This window comes from Leptonotus elevatus, chromosome 4 (assembly GCF_054856555.1).
Source record: "Leptonotus elevatus isolate MCC_2025b chromosome 4, RoL_Lele_1.0, whole genome shotgun sequence".
Lineage (NCBI taxonomy): Eukaryota > Metazoa > Chordata > Actinopteri > Syngnathiformes > Syngnathidae > Leptonotus > Leptonotus elevatus.
This window is the reverse complement of record NC_141242.1, coordinates 946597-967389: the sequence shown is the minus strand read 5'-3', so window position 1 is coordinate 967389 and position 20793 is coordinate 946597. Positions and strand designations below refer to the sequence as shown.

At 44.6% G+C, this 20793-nt stretch overlaps 1 protein-coding gene across 2 annotated transcripts in view; it reads right to left on the bottom strand.

The window, feature by feature from the left end:
- Positions 1 to 20793, bottom strand: part of cadps2 (Ca++-dependent secretion activator 2) — an 86317-nt gene that overhangs the window by 52441 nt on the left and 13083 nt on the right. For both annotated transcript variants that reach the window (XM_086073251.1, XM_086073252.1), the window contains exons 3-11: positions 15938 to 16270; positions 15219 to 15299; positions 13386 to 13622; positions 12275 to 12396; positions 9622 to 9733; positions 9388 to 9527; positions 6354 to 6420; positions 5290 to 5398; positions 5003 to 5206 (exon numbers count right to left, since the gene is read on the bottom strand). In XM_086073251.1, the coding sequence (XP_085929377.1) occupies positions 5003 to 5206; positions 5290 to 5398; positions 6354 to 6420; positions 9388 to 9527; positions 9622 to 9733; positions 12275 to 12396; positions 13386 to 13622; positions 15219 to 15299; positions 15938 to 16270 (1405 nt within the window). The remainder of the gene's footprint in view (positions 1 to 5002; positions 5207 to 5289; positions 5399 to 6353; positions 6421 to 9387; positions 9528 to 9621; positions 9734 to 12274; positions 12397 to 13385; positions 13623 to 15218; positions 15300 to 15937; positions 16271 to 20793) is intronic.

Below are 20793 nucleotides of genomic sequence, written 5' to 3'. Positions count from 1 at the left end.
GTCAACTTTCAGCTATTATCCTGCACGCGTGTGCGTGGGGGGGGGGGGGTGAAGGGGGGGGCGCTGTCCTGGCCCAGATGGCGCCTTTTGGTCCACATTGTCTGCGGCTGTCCGCACTCACCGCGTCGGCGCCGTTCGGAGGCGCCCAAGAACAATTAAAGTGGGACGGAAGCAACTCCAGGCGATTGCAAGGTCAAACGCGACTTATCAACTTATTGATTAGCGGCCCGCGGCTTATTATTACCTCCGACAAGCTCAAGGCGGCGTGCGGAGGAGGGAGGGACCCCCCACGCACACGCGCACGCACGCACACACACACACACACGTATTGGGAAAGAAGAAAATCTTTTGCAAGCGGACTTTTTTTCTCTCCCGAAGCAAACGTAAGAAAACGCTTTCCAAATGCGTTTCAAAGATGAAATGAATGCGGACGGCGCCGAGAACGGACGGCGCCGTCGGGTCATTGGCGTCGTCCGTGGCTGGCGAGATTATTTCCGGGGGTTTCCCGCCAATCAACTCGGCGTGGCCGATTATCGGCGCCGATATTGGGCCAAATATCGGCATCGGCCTTTTTTCAATATCTGACCGCCGATAAAAGGTCAAGCTGAAACCGTTTGCGTCCCAGAGAACGATTTCATTTATTTGATATGTTTTTGTTCGACATTAAAACACGTTTTGCGTTTTTAGGTTCCATTGGACTTTTTTAAGACGATAACTCCAACACAGGTGTTTCAAATGATCAGCTCCTCATTCCGTTCTGCAGGAGCCTCTCAGCCGTGTTGGAGGAGGGAGACATCAAAAACATGCAGGACCGCGGCTCTCGAGGACCCGACTTGCCTACCCCTGATTTAAGACATTTCACAGGTCAAGATTAGCATTTGTATTTAAAAAATGTTTGACGCCAATATTTTTTACCGCTGAAGATGAAGATCGGCTTCAAGTATCGGTTATCGGCCTCCTTGACGACTAATAATCAGAATCGGTATCGGCCCTGAAAAAAACAGATGGCTGCGTCTCGAAAATAAACGGAGGAGGAGCCAACGTTCAAATGACACTTTTAAGGACAAATGGGACACGAAGACGTCGCAGACGCTTTTTAAGGCCTTTTTAAATTCAAGACACGGCGGGAACCGTACGGAGCACAAAAAAAGGAAATTGGCAACGTTTTCAGCAAATTAGCAAAGAGAGAATGTTTTGTTTTTTAATTGATGCCGCAAATTTGCAGATGACCAATCAGATGGCGTTGACTTCATGTTATTTGGTAGAACATTTTGCTGTTGAAATCGTTTTACGCGGACTGACAAAAAAACAACCTGAAGAGCGCAGAATTCTGCAGTCTTCCGATTTCTCACTCTTAAAAAAAAAAAAAAGGGACCGATTCACATTCTGGCTCAATTTGATTTTCAACTTTCTGGCTTGTTTTATACAAAATGTGGACCCGAGTGAAGGATCGGAGAAATATTTATCATTTGTTTTACACTGAAAGCGACAAAGACGCAAAAAGAGGATCGGTCCGTTTTGACCGCCGTTTTCCGATTTCTACTGACGAATAATCATGAATGATGAAAAAAAATGCTCTTCTATCGTCGAAGCGTATTTAAAGTGTAAAACAATTTGACGGTCTGTCGATGAAGAAGGAGAAAAAAAAGAAAAAGAAAAACTTGCCTTGAATCATGTTTTTGTCATTTGTTGATTGCAAAACCAACTCGGATCAGAAATTGGATTTTTGTTGGAAGAAAAAGACAAAAACGTCAGCTTTTATTTTGCGCGCGTTTCCCGCTGACGAATATGAAAGATGTCAGCAGGACGCGACGTGCCGAGGTGTGATGCTCGCGTTTAGCGCGCCGTCGCTCCGTCTTGCTCCCGTGGCTCGGTCGTCACGGCGACGGTCACATCCATGTGACAAGCGGCGGCGGAGGCCGACGGCAGCTTATCGACGCGCGACCTTTTGCCTTTCAGGTGCGGCGGCGCGAGAGATGAGAGACGATCGGACCGGCCCAGACGCAGATGAGGACCGACAGGTCGCCGGCCGACGTCGGGCGGCGTTGGCCGAGCCGCCGACGCGAGCGCAAACCAGTTGAAGCGGCGCCGCGACGGCGCAGCTGGCCGACGTCGGCGGCTAAAAAAAAAAACACGACAGGACGCGTCCCGGTTTTGACAGCCGTTGACATCGAGTCTGGCGGTGCCACGATTCATCGGTTTGAAAATGTGCTCACATTTCGACTTTCATCGACAAAAACACGATTTTTTTACGGACCAATTTGGGAATCGGATCCTCATTTGATTGGTACCTTTTCTCGACTGTCCATTTGTAATCGTGTCCTCTTCTTGTCGTCAGACGCATGATGTCCATTTTGACACCCCAAAAAAACAAACTAACCAATCGATCGACCGGCCGATTTATCGGCAATTTATCGCCGATTTCCTTAATTTTAGGCGATGGCTGATCTTTTAACAATAAAGCGATCTCATCTCCCTCCTCGGAGGACAGAAAATGTCCGCCGCTGTCTTCTTCTGAGACTTTCGAGAGAACGGCTTCATGTGCCGTTAAAAGCGCACGTTTGTGTTATTTCACAGGTTTTTCTCGCTTCTTTTCCAATCAAACACGATTGGAACACGAAAGGCGTTTGCCGCTTGTTGTGAAAACAATCGCGATCGGTTGTCCAAGTTGCAAAAAGCTCAATAATATAATCATGAAACTTAGCTATGTTCTAATGCTAATGCGAAGATGCTACCGACTCGCGGCTTTGGCACATCGGCGCCGTTTGCGGCCGCGTTCCAACACTCGCGCGCCCGCCGACGAGCGTCTCGCTTATCTGAGACGGGCGCGCCACGCTGGCCGCCTCGCACCCGGCGACGGGAACGCGCAACCGAGGGGCACAAAGGCGGAAAGTCACGGGACGCGGCCCGCGCGTCGGAAACGGAAACAAAGTCGATGGGTGAAAACCCGGATGTCGGAAGTCCCGCCTCCTCCGCGTCATACAGTCCATTGCAAAAATCGACCCAACTCGCCGATTTGCATTTCAAACTCGTCATCGTGCGTGTGACGAGTTTGACAAAAGACAAAAGTCCCAAATGTCCAAAATGGCGTCGCACGCAAATCGACTTTTGATGAAAACGTTTGCTTGGACGCCGCTCGAAATTTTCACGAAGGCAAAAGTTCAACCGCGGCAAGATGACATCACAAATTCCTTTGAAAGGAAAACAATCGCAAGAGAGAGAAAAAAAAAAGAAGACTTTTCAAGTCGTTGAATTGAAAAAAGTTGTCGTGAGGGCGCCGATTTGTATGACGAGTCTAAAAGAGGAAAACAGTTTGATTGCACGCCAAACAAAAGGAGGCGGGGCCACGCGGGTCGAGTGAGCGCTCGCTCTCATTAGCGCGCGCGGCAGCATTTTCTCCCGCTTCGCTGTCAAAATCGAGCGAGTCGTCAGCACAAACGCTCGTTAGGACGACTTCGCCTGCTGCTGCTTTTGCTCGCTTCAAACGCACACGCAAACACGCGCACGCTATTTGACGGACGCCTCCGATTTGCTGCCTCCGATTTGCTGCCGCCATTAAGGTTTCAATCTCTTCCATTTTGTGCCGACGAGCGTCGAGCGACAAGCGCGCGTTCCGAACCGCCGCAACGTCAATCGACATTTTCGGACCTTTTTTTCTTCTTTTTTTGCACCAACAAATCCATCAGGTTTCAGTTGCTAACGTGAGGAAAATCGGGAAAAATGGCGATCCAAAAATGTTTCCCTAAGTAAAAGCAATTGTTTGAGAATCGGTTCATGGAGGACAATTTTAAATGAAATTCAGCGAAGATCAAAATTCATGAGCGATTGATGAGATCATTCATTAGTTGTTTAAATCGATTAATCGTTGCAACTCAGATACTTTTTTCCGATTCTTTTAACATACTTTTATGTTAGCAAGAGTGTGAAAACTTGGAGAGAAAAAAAGATTGTACATTTAGAACAGATATAAAATGTGCGATGAATCGTTAACTATTGAAGTTACGCAATTAGTTCTTATTAAAAATGTGAATATCTTGACATCGTCCTAATTACACATTCGTGCCTCGTCAGCCGCGGCCATATTGGCAACCCCCCCTTTTGAGCGCCATTGATGGCAACGGACCTCGATTCGATTTCTTATGACAAAATGCTTGAGGAGCTCTGATTTAATCATTAACTCGTTTTCTCAAAAAAATTATAAATACGTTCCAATTGAAATGTTTGAAGTGTCCAAAAAAGACGCATTCATACGTCTTAATTTTTATTTTATTTTTTTATGCTAGAGCATACAGAAGGCTTTGATGCGGCCTCTCAACTGAAGAGAATGCTTGAAGCAATGACGGACAAAAACGGCCAGCAGGTGGCAGCAGAGCAAAAGAGATCAACCAGGGCCATGTTGAAAAAAAACCCTCAATTACTCACAATTCTTAATAGATTTGTGAATAATGATGAAATTGAGCTAATGCCAATTGCTGCAAAACGGAAACGGATAGAAATGGGTTTTTTTCCTGATGAAAGAAGAGAGAACTTTTTGGTGTTTTGACAGCAATAGAACACAATATTGTGTGGGCCTTGCAAAATCAGTCCAAATCCAGTCCCCCACCTGGGAGCGAAGGGGGTTGCTTCAGTCAACATGACTGCGAGTGAATGAGTTAAAATGGGAAAATGAAGAGAGAAAAAAAACCTTAACATGGCCAGCAGATGGCAACATTGTCGTCTTTTGGATGATTTCAGCATGCATCAAAACAAAAGCTGGACAAGATGGCGGCATCTCGGCGCCGTTTCAAGCACGTTGTGATTGTTGAAAGCATTTGTCACGTTAAACCTACGAGTAGCAAAATGGACATGATGTCAATTTAAATGGCGATACCATCCACTAACCCCGCCCCCAAAAAACCCGACTTCAAGTAAGTCTTCTTTGCCAGTAGTTGGCGCTATAGGAATGAAAGGCAGACATGAAAAGTCAAACCGCACACGAGAAAGGAGAAGAAGATGCGCTTACTGATGGGCAAGGCGGGCTTGCTCCCGGGGGGGCCGCAGTCGCTGGCGGCGTTGCGGCGGGGGGGCGGCGCGGGCTTGTAGGACTGCCCGGTGGCCCGGTACATGGCCTGGACCCACAGCGCGCGGTCCTGCTCGTCGTCGCAGGCGAACGCCACCAGGTCGCCCTCGCGCACCGCGTTGAAGAACGCGCGGCCGCCCTGCAGGCCTGCGGAGCGCCGCGCGCGCACACGCGACCCGTGGCGTGAGAACGCAGGCGGGCGCGATGGCGGCAAATGGCGGTTTTCTGACCTGGCTGCGGGTGGCAGTAGTCCACCGTGTAACCTTCCAGCTGCATCAGCTCGTGAGGTTCGGGCTTCTTCTCGCGGTAGCTGCACATGGCGAACGTGTACTGGCTCACCTGCACGCACGCACGCACACAACACGGCTGAGCCGACGGCCGTGGACATGCTAGCGGACTAGCGTTAGCCACAAACTGCGCTGTTGACGCCTGAAAATGTCATCCATTTTGCACCAGTGGTGGCAAATCCAGGTCCGGAAATGTCAAACCCCTGCCACAGTTTGGCTTTAGCCCCAGGTGCTAGCTAGCTAGCCAGCTAGCCAGCTAGCTAGCTCCCATGGTGCTCATTTAAACGAAGCACCATGGGAGCTAGCTAGCTAGCTAGCATCAGGGGCTAAAGCCAAACTGTGGCAGGGGTTCTACTTTCTGGATCTGGATTTGCCACCTCTGATTTGCACTTAACTTCACCAGAAATGTCATCAAGCCCAATAATGTCATCATTTCACCAATATTGTAACAAAAAAATCTTTTGGGGAAATGTTTCTATCGTAAGATGCTACATGCATTGTAACTGTCACAACAGGAAAACTTTGATCTCACAGCGAACTTCACACATTTTTCAATGTTGAAAAAAACATGAACATAATATGATTAAATGAGGGGGGGGGGAGCAGGCACTTTTAACTTTCACACTCTCAGAAGTTTTTTGCGAAAGAACAGTCCTAATCAAGTGGGCGGAGCTTGTTTTGATGAACTCTCGCAAAAGTTGGTTTCACACTAAATAAATCAACTCTTGCCAACTAACTCAAAACACTGACCTCCATTTCAATCAAACCGTGTAAAAAAAAAAAAAAAACATTTTGGGGTTGAAATCAACTCAGAATCTTTCAACACCCCAATTTCTGTTTGTATGATTCACCTGAAAAAGCTCATAAATAAATACATGAATGAAATGACATGATCATTATTAGTAGCAGGATCATGAAATGACGTTTTTGATCGAGTTCAGTGCAAATGTGACGTCATTTCAGGCGCTGCGACGAACACTCGCACACCTTTGAATGGACGCGCTTACCTGGACCAGAACAAAGTATCTCCTTTTCCAGCGTTTCCACACGCGATGTCCCAGCGCGTACAGGTGGCTGCACGCACACGCACACGCACACGCACACGCACACACAAACTTGCATTAATAAATACTTCATATTATTCAATAAAACCACTAGAAGTACCAAGCAGTACTCACCGACACCAACAAGTACTTTTGATGCATAAAATTCCTTTTTCTCAAAACTGCATGAATTTCTTTCATTTTAATAGCTCGTTAAATTCAATGAACATTCTTTATTAATTTTTATTTTTTTTATTTTATGTTAATAATCTAAGAATGAAAATGTTAAAACAGCTTTCAATCATCTTGACTTGCAAACTTGCACGGCTCGTTAGTTTTTTTTATTTTTTATTTAAATGTTTTTTTTCCTTTCTCGAAGGTCTCAAACGTTCTGCGCATTTCCCGTCACAAAATGGCGTCAATGCGAATGTGAAACACGCCGAAGTGAAGCGCCGCGCGCGGAGAAGATCTTTGGCAAAAGTCCGAGCTGGCAGAGAGAAAGAAAATCGATCAAATGCGGAGAAGAAGAAGAAAAAAGGAAGCGAAGGAAGAAAAGTAAGAGAAGGAAAAAAAGGAAGAAAAGGAAGAAAAGGAAGAAAAGGAAGAAAAGGAAGAAAAGCAAGAAAAGGCTGGCAGTGAAGCCGGTTCGCAAAGCGGGTCAACCCGCGTCATCTCGTCGACACTTCAGCGGGAAAAACGCGTTTTCACATCCAAAACATAATTTCCTCTTTTCTTCATTAAGAATAAAAAAAAACATCTGCAATGAACTTTCGCCTAAAAATGGACCTCGTTTTCATAACAAAATGCATTCGAAATATGAAGCAGCATGACTTTAAATGGAAAGATAATAATAATAATAATAAAAAAATATTTGCTGTATTGGACCTCCGAAAATTAAACAAACGCGTCTTTGCTTAATTCATCTCATTATAGCTGTTAAATAATTCTTTTAAAATCCCCTCCACAAAAAAAACTACAAACAAAACAGAATATTTGCATCGTTCTGAAAATACATTTGAACACTTTTGTACAAAAAAAAAAGCAAGAACTGAGGAAAAAATGATGTCATATAAACATAACACAAAAAACAAAAAAAGACAAAATGGCGTTTCAAGAAGAACATTGTTGGCACAAATGTTCACATTTCAACTGGAAAAGGTCAAAAGACATTTTCGTAACGAGCGCGTGCATGAAGACAAACAGGAAGGATGTTTTCATGTTTGCTCTTTTGCTTTAATCGCACACATTTATTTCATTTGCAATCAAACATTGATTCGCCAAAATCGGTCATCATCCTTTTGGGGACAAAAAGACTCGCAGGCGTTTGTGCGACATTGGCATTTTTTCACGGGTCCTTTTGTGAAGAGCATGCGTATCTCTTTTTTTTAATTTTTATTATTATTATTATTATTATTATTATTATTATTATTTTATTTTGTGGCAATCGGCACAACTTTTGCTGCCCAAGAGCCGATTCCAAAACAAAATAATAATAATAATCGAAGGGGCACTCGTGAGAGAGCGAGCGCGCCGCCGCCTTTTCTTTTGTTCGCTAACAAATCCAGCAGGCGAATTGTCATGGCAACGTGCGTTTGATTTTTCTAATGGATCTGGAGATGCTAAATTGACAAATCTACTTGACTAAAGCGACAAAGAGAAAACGAAACGGCAAGGGTGCGAGGCAGCTGAATGACGACTTGACAACATGACGGCGGGAAACAAGGACGCTCGCTTTGGGATTGGCGCGCGACCCGCCGCCATCGCGCCTGCAAATGTCAACAACAACAAAAAGGGAGTGCAAAAAAGCGCTAATTGCTTCCATCTGAAAATGTGCCATTTTAGTTGGCCAAGAAGCAAAATCACCTGCTTGGGAAACACGCAGATGAACTTGCTGTCGCCATGGCAACGCAACTCTTTGAAGGCCCATTGACGCCATCAAGTGCACATACGGGCCCTTTCTCATGGTTTTTTTTTTTAGATTTGAAAACAATGTCTTGCTGCCCTCTAGTGGTCAATATGTTGTACAGCCAAGCTTGAAGAAGTTTCTTTTTTTTTCTTGATACATTTGAATGACTTCCTCTAAATCCAGAGCAGTACTTGTACTTTCTGAATATAATAAATACTTAAAAAAATATTCCAGGTATGCTTTTGATTAAAACATTATAATAATCCAAAACATTTAAGAGTTTGGGATATTTTTTTAAGGTTAGGTTCTTTTTTTTTTGTCAGAAAAAAAAAATATTAATGTTGAAACTTAAAAAAAAAAAATGATGTTTTTTTTTAAACGACATTTTAGTACATGTATATTTTAACATCTGGTCAAATTAATATTTTTATTTAAAAATATTTTTGTAAGAATTCTAATGTCACATAAAGTAATAAAATATTGATTTGCAGCAGCAAAGTTAATAAAAATCTGTTCTTAATAAATACACAATCTTTTTGTCACTTTAGGTATTTTTGTTTATCAATAATAAAAAATCAACAATTTTAGCATAATACATACCTTTTCAAATTTTTCTTAAAGAAATGGAAATTGCCGTTTAATTTTGATAGCTTTTACAATGAATGCTTTTTTTTGTGTGGTCATAATCCAAATACCTTATTAAATAACATTACAAAGATGAAATAGAAGTACCTTGTTTACTTCATTCAAAATGTTTTGGGGGCTAAAATACGCAGGACGAGTATTCATCAACAAAATGCCAAATTGGTGTCCAATTACAGGCTGTGTTTTGTTTTGTCTTTTGTGTTTTGTTTTTGGTGCTATGACTGATGCTTCCTCTTTCCCCCAGCAGGGGGAGACGTCTGCACACTCAAGTTCCAAAAACGCTCATTATCATCCTTGAATTCATCCGAGGCCCCATTTATGCGCTTGGTGCTGCCGTTTTGGTCGGCAAATGGACTCCGCAGTTAAAGCGTCCGATGTCGTCCATGACGGGACCATCGGACGACGTCCCAATTGCCATTTCCATGCGCTGCCGTTTTGCCGACTCACCCGCTGTGCTTCATGTTGGGCGGCTTGTCCATGCGCACGGCCAGTTTGATCTTCAGCTCGCCGTCCTGGCTGTTCTTGGGGACCAGCATGCGGTGGAAGTCGGCCTGCTTGGACCCGTTGCTGGTGGGGTTGAGGACCACCTGAAAGGAGAGGACGAGGGCCGCCCCCGCAAGCACGTTGGACGAGCCGGCGGACGGCCGCTGGAAAAGGTCCAAAAGCTGAAGCGGGACTCACCCGGCCCAGCTCCTTGTCCTCCAGCGCCAGAACTCCCGTGTTCTCCATGAAGAGCTTGACTTTGACGGAGGGCAGCGGGTGCGACGTGCAGAAGTCGCCCTGCGTGGCCCACCTCAAGCGCACAAAGAAGGAACATCAGCGGCGTATCGTGCGCGGGACGCAAGCTCAACATTTACACTTGAGCCAAAATGGCTGCCGTCTTCCTTCCTGTTCAAGATCAAGATCAGGCTCGGGACTTTTGATTCTTTTCTGTCGTTTCTGTCAACATCAGCTTCTTATATACGGCCAGCTTCTTTAACCCTACAAAGCCTGAACCATGTATGGAAAAAAAAATCAGATTCTTTGTAAATAGAGTATTTATTGGTCCTTTTGAACAAACAATTGTGTTTTTATTTTGAAAATCAACCTCCACATATGACTTTGTGATTTGTGTCATATTTGATACATCCGGTGGAAGGAACATTTGCCACTATTAGTCGGTGTCTCGCCTTTCTTTCTTAATTGGGGCGATCTTGCAAGGTCGCTGGAAAAGGCATCAGCTGGGTGACGCTGCCCTCTAATGGATTATTCGCGCAATGCGTGTGCCAGATCGTATACGTCAGGGTTTTAATGGGACAAAAAAATATCATACTCATGAAATAAAGGGCTCGAAACAAAGAAGAAGAGGCCGCTGCCAAATCATTGACATAATTAAATAGTAGTGGTCCAAGGATAGAGCCTTGAGGTACTCCACATCTAAGGCTGGCACGGTCCGATAGACATCCATTCATACACACAAACTGTTGTCTATCATAAATATAATTTGTAAACCATGCATGTGTAATTCCAGAAAAAACATAATGTAACAGTTTCTGCAATAAAAATATTATAATTGACAGTATCAAAGGCTTTCGATAAATCCCCCCAAAATCCCAAGGCATTTAAATTCATTGTTGTCAAATGCGGTATCAATTCAGTTGAATATTTCTTCCTAAACCCACAGAAAATGTTCCATTTCTGCAAGTGCGCCGTCATTCTATTGTTATTTAGCGCAATTGCGGGAGTTTGTAGTCACATGAAATAATACATTTGAATAAAGCGGCAGCTAATTGGCGGCAATCTGACGCACGGCGCGAATGTTCTCGCCATGGAGATATTCCGAGAACAGGCAGTGTTGCCGTTTGCGCAGGTGCGAGTGGGGGGCGTGAAAAGGGCAGCCTCATTACCGCACGGACCCCCGCGGACCCCACACACGGCAGCCGGCGGCCCACCGCGTGAAAAGCGGAAAGAAGTACATCCCCGTTGCCGTGAAACATTCATACTTGTAATTCGCGCGTGCGTGAAATCGCAGCCACAATAACAACGTGTGCACGAAATATGAATTTGCGGCCGCAAAATAGTCAACAATGGGCACAAAGTAGAAAAACATTTGCAATGTAATGTAGACACAGAAAAACACGAGTTTGGTGTAATGTGAGCACAAAAAGCAAATGATGATGATAATATCATTCATGGGTAAGCAAATGAAACGCACCTTATCGCGAAAGGCTAACTTAGCAGGAGGCTACGTTTTGCTTGCTTTCAGGCAAAGGTGCGCTCCATTTGCTGACCCGTACAACCAGCTTGTTGATGGGAACGATTCGAAAGCCACAACATTTCATTTTGTGCGCTCGTTACAACAGCCACAAACAAATTATATTGTGTCCATATCTTAAATTAAAAAAAAAACATTTGATACAGTAAATCATGAATTATTGTTTACAAAATTAGAGAGAATCGGAATTAAGAGGCGTAGCTTTAGACTGGAAAATAAGCTATTTATCTCAAAGATATCAATATGTGACAATGGGAGGCAACGTGTCAAATAGGCTCAAAGTCACATGTGGTGTACCCCAGGGCTCAGTTTTGGGTCCTAAATTGACCATTTGCGCCGGCGTCACGTGATGACGTGACTGCCCTATGACGGACGGCGGAAGGAAACGATTGTTGAATGGAAGTGGACGCCGGCGGCGGCAGTCATTATTCCTAAAGGCAAGCGGAAACCTCGTTACGAGGGCGGGATATAAAAAGACAAGCAACGGCGTTGACAGCGGCGTCGGGGTCAACGCGGCGGCGAGCTGGTGAGAGCGAGAACGGGCGCCGGAACAAGCTTCGTCCCCTTCTCGTTCCCGAACGCATGGATGTACTCCGTTGGCTGCTACCGATCGTCGGTTCACCCGAAAAGCGTCGGCCGTGCTCGCCCTCCGCGTTTTGGAACGCGGTGCCGACCTCCAGCTTCTAAAGGAGCTTCCTCGAGACCGCCGGACGGAAGGACTCCGAGTTTGCTTGTTGATCGCGACTCGAGAGGCCAGCGAAGACTCGTTGATGCGAAAAGTTTGTTTCAGGCGCTTAACGCAAGCACCTCGCCATCGACCGGATCGACCGACGGCGTCGCCGCACCCGAGCGAGCGCGCGTCGACGCTACAAGGTGAAGGGAAGGCGCGGCGGGGCCTCCGTTAAACCGGAGAAACGCAATCACGTCTGGTTACACTCCGGCGCTGCTCACGCATCTCCAATCAAGACTTTTAGTGATGAAATCCTTCAAGAAGTTTCAACACTCATGCGGACGAGGAAGCGCACCAGCACGACAGGTGACGACAGGTGACGACAGGTGAAAAAGGAAAAAGCAACTGACTGCGGCCTGGAGGCTTCGGCCTGGTCCGTCTGCAGCTTCTCGCCCCCTTCCACTTCCATGGTGCAGTAGACGATGCGGTTAGGGGCCACCGACTTCAGACCTTGGACCTCCACGATCACCACCTGAACACATCGGACTTGCACCAGTTTCTCAAGACGACCGTTTGGACTTTCATGCGTCTGGCGTGCATGCGGCCTTCAAATGTGATGGCGTACGGGCACGATCACAAAAACCCAAACTCTCACCCTGGACCGTCGGAAAGGGCCAAAATGACACAAACTGTTGCGGCTGTGTTTTGGGCGGTTTGTTATGGTCGTGTATTTAGATTAGGGGTGTCAGACAATTCCATTTTTTAATCGCATGACTTCAATGTTAACTCACGATTAATCGCAAATTTGATATCTGTTCTAAATGTACACTAAAATGTGCAATAAAATGTTTTGTTGTCATACTCTTGTTAACAGAAAAAAAACCTAATAGAAATATGGCTGCATCTTTTCATCATTGATACAGCAATTTCATAATTCTGACAATTGAGTTTAAATTAAAAAGATGTCCTGCAACACTGTAAAAAAAAAAGGTGTAATATTGATTTGTGTTGGTCATTTTTCTGCCACTAGATGGCATGATTGCGTTTGTAAGACAGTAAAAGCTCAGTGCATTTTGCTTTTCATATAACATGAAGTAACTTGTGAAATTCTGCACATTTTTCAAATTGTAAATTCAACTTGACCAACAACTAAACGCATTATTATGAAGTTTATAACTGCTCAATTTTGACGTGGGCGTGTCTGCTGCGTTGCGACGAGAATTCCCTCAGTTCAGGCTTTACATTAATTGCGCGCTAAAAAATGCGAAACGCATTACAGGTGCGTCCACAAAACGTTTTTTTTAGGATGATTTTCCCAAACTTTCCCGCCGACAACTTTTTGCTTGAACGAAGCGTGGGCTGAAAAGTCGCTTTATACAAAAACTTTTCTGCGGATCTCTCATGTTCGATACGCCAACCAAATTCCCGCCGTTGGATTTTCAAGGCAACGTCTGTCGAGTCTTTCAAATGTCAAAGGAAGCTTCGTGGCCAGCAAAAAGTTTGCGTCCGCCGCCGCCTCACCTCCAGCGCGAAGGACAGCGAGACGTCCGACTTGGACAGGACGTCCACGTCGTCGCCGAGGTCCAGGAAGGAGCTGCTGGCGGCCGAGCGCTTGAGCTTGTGCTTGAAGTCGGCTCCTCCCCCTTTGGCGACGGGGAGGCTCTCCAGGTTGGCCATCAGCAGGTTGACGGACGAGCGCAACTCGTCGGCGTACAGCGCGTCCGTGGCGGGCGGCGCCAACTTGGGGCATCGCCTCTCCTGCGCGACAAGCGAGGGTTTCCGAGCGGGCGGAAACCAACAAAGGCTAAAATCCACAAAACTGCTCAATGAAATAAAAAACAAAATGCTTTTTTAAAAAAACTCAACTGAAACGACATTTTGTTAACAAAGCGAACTAAAACCAACTATAATTAGAGCAAACGTCCTTTGTTTTAGTCTTTGGTAATGAATTTGATATGAACCAGAATAAGGATATTTGAAAGTGTCACACCGAAGTGACGTCATCGAGCAGCAGCCAATAGGAAAGCACCTTCAGATGACGTCACTCCGAGACGACGACCAAACGCTAGCTAAGAAACGAGTTACTTTTCTAATGTTTTTCTCATATTCAAATATTGTAGAGGTGGCAAAATCCAGGTTCAGAAAGTAAAAAACGTATCTCTGCGCACAAGTAATATACATTTTAAAAATATTATTAATTTTTTTAAACCCCAAAACTATTACTGAAACGAACCACAGCGGTGCCTCGGAGTTTGAACATAATTCGGTCCTGCGAAGTCTTCAAAGTCCAAATTGTTCAACCCACGAAAAAAATTTCCCATAGGAAATAATGTAAATGCAATTAATCCGTTCCCAAGCTCCAAAAACAGAAAATTTTAATTCCTATTTATGTTTTTTTTACTTTTACAGTACAGTATTTAAACAATCAAAAACCTTTTTTGTTGTGGTGTGATGGCATCAGGAATGTCAACGCTAGCTTGACTTCAGTGCCGAGTTTGTGTATTTTACATTCGCCACATTGTTAGCGGTCCTTGCGTGCGTTGTTTAACGTCGGGCACGTTGTTGACCAGCTAAGGGGGGTCCTCGTGCCGATCTTTACAGAAGTCGTTACAACGGCGCGATCTTCGCCTTCCTAATTCCACTGCGGTTTCGTAGCGCTGTATGTTCTTCTTTGCTAGCGCTGGCCCGGTTGTCTTTCTTCGGGCCCACGGCGAAGAAAATTGTCGTGGAAAAGTCCAAACGCACTCGCGAGCGTGGAGCGCCTCCGGGAGTATTTCCCGACCCGACTGGAAATGAGCAGCGCGTCGTCTCAACTACCGCAACACGCGAGCATTCGACTTCGCTCGGCTTCCCGTTTTCAAGGGACGTTCGGCTTCGCTTGCTTTGCTCGAGTGTTCGAATTCCGAAAAGGAGTTCAAACTCCGAGGCATTTTTTACTCCGATTTTTTTGGTGCAAGTCGGAATTGTACCAGTTCCGAGACGTTCAAACTGCGAGGTTTCACTGTAAAACTAAGCTAATACTAATCGCTAAAAAGTAAAAACTAATCAAATAACTAAAAGTAATAAAAACTAACAGAACCACCCTTAAAACTAACCTAAATTAAAAAACTAAAAGTGTGTCCAAAAGAAGACGCTGAGGACGTTTTTGTGTTTATATTTTTGTTGCACCCAAAATGTCCACTTCAAACCAAAATGGCCGACTTTCCGTTCGCTTTGGGGCTCGGGTCCTTGAGACATTTTTGGGTGTCCTGTTATGACCGACAGACACGTCCACCTCATTTCATGACAATCTGTTGAACTGCTGTCTGAAAGCAAGTGCAGTGTGAAAAGGTTTGGGAGCAGACTGCTTCTCACCCTGGCGATTTTTTCCACCAGCTGCAATCGTCCGTCCAGCTCTCGGCGGATCTGCGCTGCCTGCTCGTCCACGTTGTCCAGCTGCAAAAGAAAAAAGAAAATCGCATTCAATCAATTACTAAAAGTTGCAGCCGCATTTCTATTAGTTTTAAAAAAATGTTCCACTTTTATCTTGATGAGTATGAAAACTTGGGGGTAAAAATGTATTTTACATTTACAACAGTTTTAAAATTTGCGATTAATCATGAGTTAACTCTAACTTTGATGAAACAACATCCTTTGCCAAGTACAATTAAACCTGCTTGTTACAACTTTATTCCTCTTTCTGTTTTTGTAAAAAGAAAAGTTCCGACTTCTGATAAAATAACGAGTCTTTGCAAGATTGCAACTTTATTATCCGACTGACATCTTTATAATTGCATTCCTGTAAAATGACAATGATCATTTTATTAGTATTATAATATTACGATTAATTATTGAAATTGGGTTGAATTAATTTTTACTTAAATTGTAATATTATTATTATTTTTTTTTTTTTTTGTTGCTGTAAAAAGTTGACTTTTCTTTGGTGAGAATGCAACAAGCTGCCACCCGCTTACTGCCTCTATCCATTCAAAAATGTCTCAACTTGACAACTTTATTCGCCTTTTTTTTGCCATGACAGCAGGCGGGGGGGAAAAAGCGGGAAGCTAAAAGAGTGAGCGTTGAGCGGCGGCGACCTGGCAGGCGTTGTAGAGCAGCTGGTGCTCAAACTTGCGGACCCCCAGGATGTTCTGGAACATCTCGTAGAGCTGCTCCTTGCTGAGGATCAGCTCGGACGCGGCGCCCAGGTGCGGCCGTTGGGGCTGCCGCCGCATGTCCTCGTCCCCCCTGTAGATGGCGTCGTACTTGGCGATCCAGGAGGTCAGCACCGTCTCTTTGCTCAGGCCGTCGATTTCGGGGAGGCTGCGCACGCGCCGCTCGATGTTCTTCTTGAACACCTCGCGGAAGTCGCCGGCCGAGCAGCTGCCGCTCTGGACCATGCGGCACACGCGCTCGCTCTTCAGGAAGCCCTGCCCGCAAAAAAAAATAACATTTGCGTGCAAATGTCATCTTGGATCACCGCATTTTCCTTGACAAAGATTTTTTTTTTTACTTACAAAAATGACACCTTTTTTGCCTTTAAAAAAAACTTCTGGGGAAAATAACTGTCTTTACAATTGACAATTGAACAATACTGTGCTGCCAATGTGGTCAAAAATAGAATTACACTACAAAATGAGCAACAAAATTAAGTTAGAACTACAACTTATATATATAGATATACACAAATAAAAAAATATATATACACATACACACAAATATACACAGGATTTCAAAAATATATAATTCTCATAAATTTATAACTTTATTCTCATAAGATGACAACTTTTTTTCTCTCTCGAAAATTGCAACATTCTTACAGATTCAGATTACAACTATATTCTTTGTGACGCTTGTTTTTCCCTAAAAAAAAATGATCAACTTGAATCAAAATTAGGTAATAATAAAAGCATCCATCCGTCTATCTGTCTATTTAAAAATTGTACGGATATGCATGTGAATAACTGATAACGTGCTGCACCAAATAATAATAGCAGCACTCAGGTATGCTTCCCAATAAAACATCACTACTAATGAGCGCGAGAGAAAAAGGACATCTGTGTGTAAAAATGTGGCTTCAGGATTCGTTAGTTTGAAGCATAAGTGGTTGAGCACACGTGACAGAGCAAACTTGTGTGTTTTGTGAATGTTTGTTAGCCGTTCTTACTCATCAATGCCTCCGCCCCTTTCCCGCTGCTCCTTTGAATTGCCCTTTAAAAATCCCACTCAATTATTTACACGCCAGCAGAGCGAGGGAGCAAATTAAAAGGGGCGCTAACGCTAACCGCTCACATCAGCATCCTGGGCAACATAAACCTGTGATTGGGCACCGCCACAGAAGAAGAAAAGTGAATCTGAAAAGTGCCGCCTTTAGACGCTCGTTTAAAAATAAATAAACAAGCCCAGGTAGAGGAGGACAAAAGCACCTTGGTGGAGGTAACGCGCTTGTAAGCATTTACGACCAAGCTAACCCACCAACTACAAATCGAGCCACCCAGTTAAATAACTAGGAGCCAACAAAGCAATGACCCAACGAACCAACAAGCGACGTGACTGACGACCCAACAGATCAATGGAGAGAGAAAACATCCAATGACTTAACTAAGAAACAACCTAAACCAAATAAACAAGACACGAGCCAATCAACAAACACGTTACCTTAGTAACCAACCAATTAGCCAATGTTAGAGTAGACAATATTTGTATTCTACTCTTTGCGTGTTCAATTAACTGAATGGTGAGATTCTGGTGAAGAAGTCCCTTTGCAAAGGTAATTAGTCAGAAGCTTCTGATCACACAAAATGAAGACACTCAAGCCGTGTTCCGTTCAGATTGTGTGTCCCTCCTCCTCTCGCACATCATTATTTATTGAAAAGTGAGTGAATACGAAAAGTCTCCTCTCCCATTCACAAAAAGGCATCAAGTTCCCATGAATACAAATCAGATTAGACTTGAACAATAATACATCAGCCTGTCCTTGGACTCTCTTTGACCGACTGAGACCGGCACTAGGCTATACTCCCTTTTAGATAATATAAAAAAGAAACTTGTTGCCCTTCTCTTCTCAGGCGAGAGAGACAGATAAGAATACAATAGACAATACTATTCATTGAGCTACACAGCTATAACTAAATCCAAAACGGCTAAAATATAAATTGAAACTGAAAAACAATGTTAATAATCCAACACCAACTAACCAAAATGCTGACTAACGATGTACCCAACTGACCAACCACCAACTATCGAGCAGCAACCAAGAAAACCAACAAACAAAGCAGTTACCGAACTAACCGGCACGCTACCCCACAAACTTCCAATCCAACTCGCCCACTAACGAACACGCAATTAACTCCCTTGGAGACGGAAAGAAGAGAAGCTCGTGCGGCGCGAAGGCGGAAAAGAAAAGCGAGCGCTTCGAAACGCTGCCGTGGCGGGCGAGTGACGCACGTTGCGACGACGACTTGCCAACGAGAGTCCAGAAGGAGACGCGAACGGCGGCCGCCGATGAATGAAGCGCCTCCAGTCACCCGCTGACGCCTGTCGTTAACTCCGCCCCCCCCCCTGCTGTGGTTCGACGCGAGGGCTTCCGACCGAACACTCGTGCACGCGACCGCCGTAAGGTGGACTTCAAACGCTCGATGGCAGAAAAGAAAGCAACCGGAGATGACAGCGAAGGCTCGTTGGCAGAGCGAGTGGAAAGCATCCGCATCATTCCATATTCCGTCTTATCATCAAACTCACAAATGCCCAAATTGACCAGCTTAACCACCGTTCCAACCAATTAACACGCTACCTAAATCCTGCCGACCAACTGAAGCAACCAACCACAAATCTATCAACAACAAAAACTCTTACAAAATCAAACAATTCAACCGCTGCCCAACAACTAACCAATAAATTAAATAACCAACCAATGACTGGACTCAACCCATCCAACGAAACAAAAATCTAACAACAACAACAACTACTTAGCCAACCACCAAACCAGTCAAACGAAATGGACCAACGACCCAAAACGCAACAAATAGCTCAGCAAGCAACCTCTACCAAACTAACTGACAAAATCATCAAAAGTGATTAATCAACAACTAACCTACGGAAAGACTTGCTAACCAAACATCACCCAGGTGCTAGCTAGCTAGCTAGCTAGCTCCCTAGCAGGTAGACGAGCGCCATGGGAGCGCTAGCGGCAAATGTCACCCGCCTGAAGCGCCGGCTGGGTCGGACTCCCGCCGCGTTACGACGCTCAATTAGCGCTCCAGCGCCGACAGCTTCCGCGCGCAAATATCACTGCCGGGAAAACCATTTGGGGGATTTGGGGGGGCCGGCAAATGTCAGATTTGGTCGGGAAAGGGCTCATTAGGCAACGGAGATGTTGCCACTCAAACACGGTTTGGTCATACTGTGAAATGCCTGATGACCACGCACCTGTGTACAACCCCCAATTACCCGTAACTCATTGACTGGCAGCCATATTCACTGAAGCAATCCCCTTCACTCACGGCTGTTTTACTGCATTTTGACTGATTTTGCAAGGCCCACAAAATATTGTGTTCTACAGCCATTAAAAATTTTTTTTTAAATCTACCAAAAGAAAGATTAGAGTCTCTTCTTTCGTCAGGAAAAAAAAAAAGCATGTTTCTATCTGTTTCCGTTTTGCAGCAATTAGCATTAGAATATAGCAGCTCAGTTTCATCATTATTTACAAATCTGGTTTTTACCCCATGTTCCCTGGTTGATCTCTTATACTCTGCTGCCGCCTGCTGGACGGTTTTGTAATAACTACCATTTCTTCAACCATTCACTTCAGTCTTTGGCAGCATGGTAATATTTAAAATAGAACGTACTTTTACGATTTTGGGAGCAAACAGTTACAAAGTGTTTTTTTTTTCTATCCTTTACTATCAGCGTGTATAACAGGAACGAATCAAGATTCAAAACACAGCAATACGTGTAAATGCTTTGAAAGTCTGCGTTTCGCATACTTAGTCTTTTAAAGTAAGGCTGCTCGATTATGAAGAAAATATTCATCATGATCCTTTTGATATTTCAAATCACGATTAGGACGATCATTTATTTTTTTGGTACAAAACTTTGCAACATGAAAGGTTTAAAAATTCAAGCCTCGCAGACATTTTCACTTGGCAACGTAAAATTTGGTGGACCCATAAAAAAAAAATGCCTGAAAAGACAAATAAAGTCTGACATTTTGGTTTGAAGGATTTTGGCCCACGGAGATTTTGGGGCAAAATTCAGCCCCTGAAGCCAGTTTTATCTGCCACGTGAACTTTGGCAGGCCCGCCTGCCATGAGTTGACCCGCAAAAAAAGTCATGCTCAGAAAGATGCAGCTCATCTGCCATTTTGGCTTCACACTGACATTTGCACACGTTTCAGGTTCATCTGCCGACTGGAATTTTTGTTGGCTTAGCAGCTTGATCGTTGGGAGAAACGTTTATTTGGAGTAGACTCGCAAAAAAGTCATTACCAAAAAGACACAGAAAGTCCGTCATTTGGGATTCAAGTGTGACACTTTCTCAGTTATGTCGAACTTTTTGAGAAGATTCTGTAATTCCATCCATCCATTTTCTTAACCGCTTGTCCTCACAAGGGTTGCTGGAGCCTATCCCAGCTGGCTTCGGGCAGTAGGCGGGGCACACCCTCAACGGGTTGCCAGCCAATCGCAGGGCACGCAGAGACACGCAACCTTCCACATTCACAATCGCACCTGGGGACAATTTGGAGCGTTCAATCAACGTGCCGCGCATGACTTTGGAATGTGGGAGGAAAGCGGCGAACCCGGAGAAAAGCCACGCAAGCACGGGGAGAACACGCAAACTCCACCCAGGAAGGCCGAAACCCGGACTCCATCTCACGTCCTCTGCACTGCGAGGCGGACGTGCTAAGCAGTCAGCCGCAGATTCTGTTATTTTATTTTTTAGTTAGGAAAAAAAA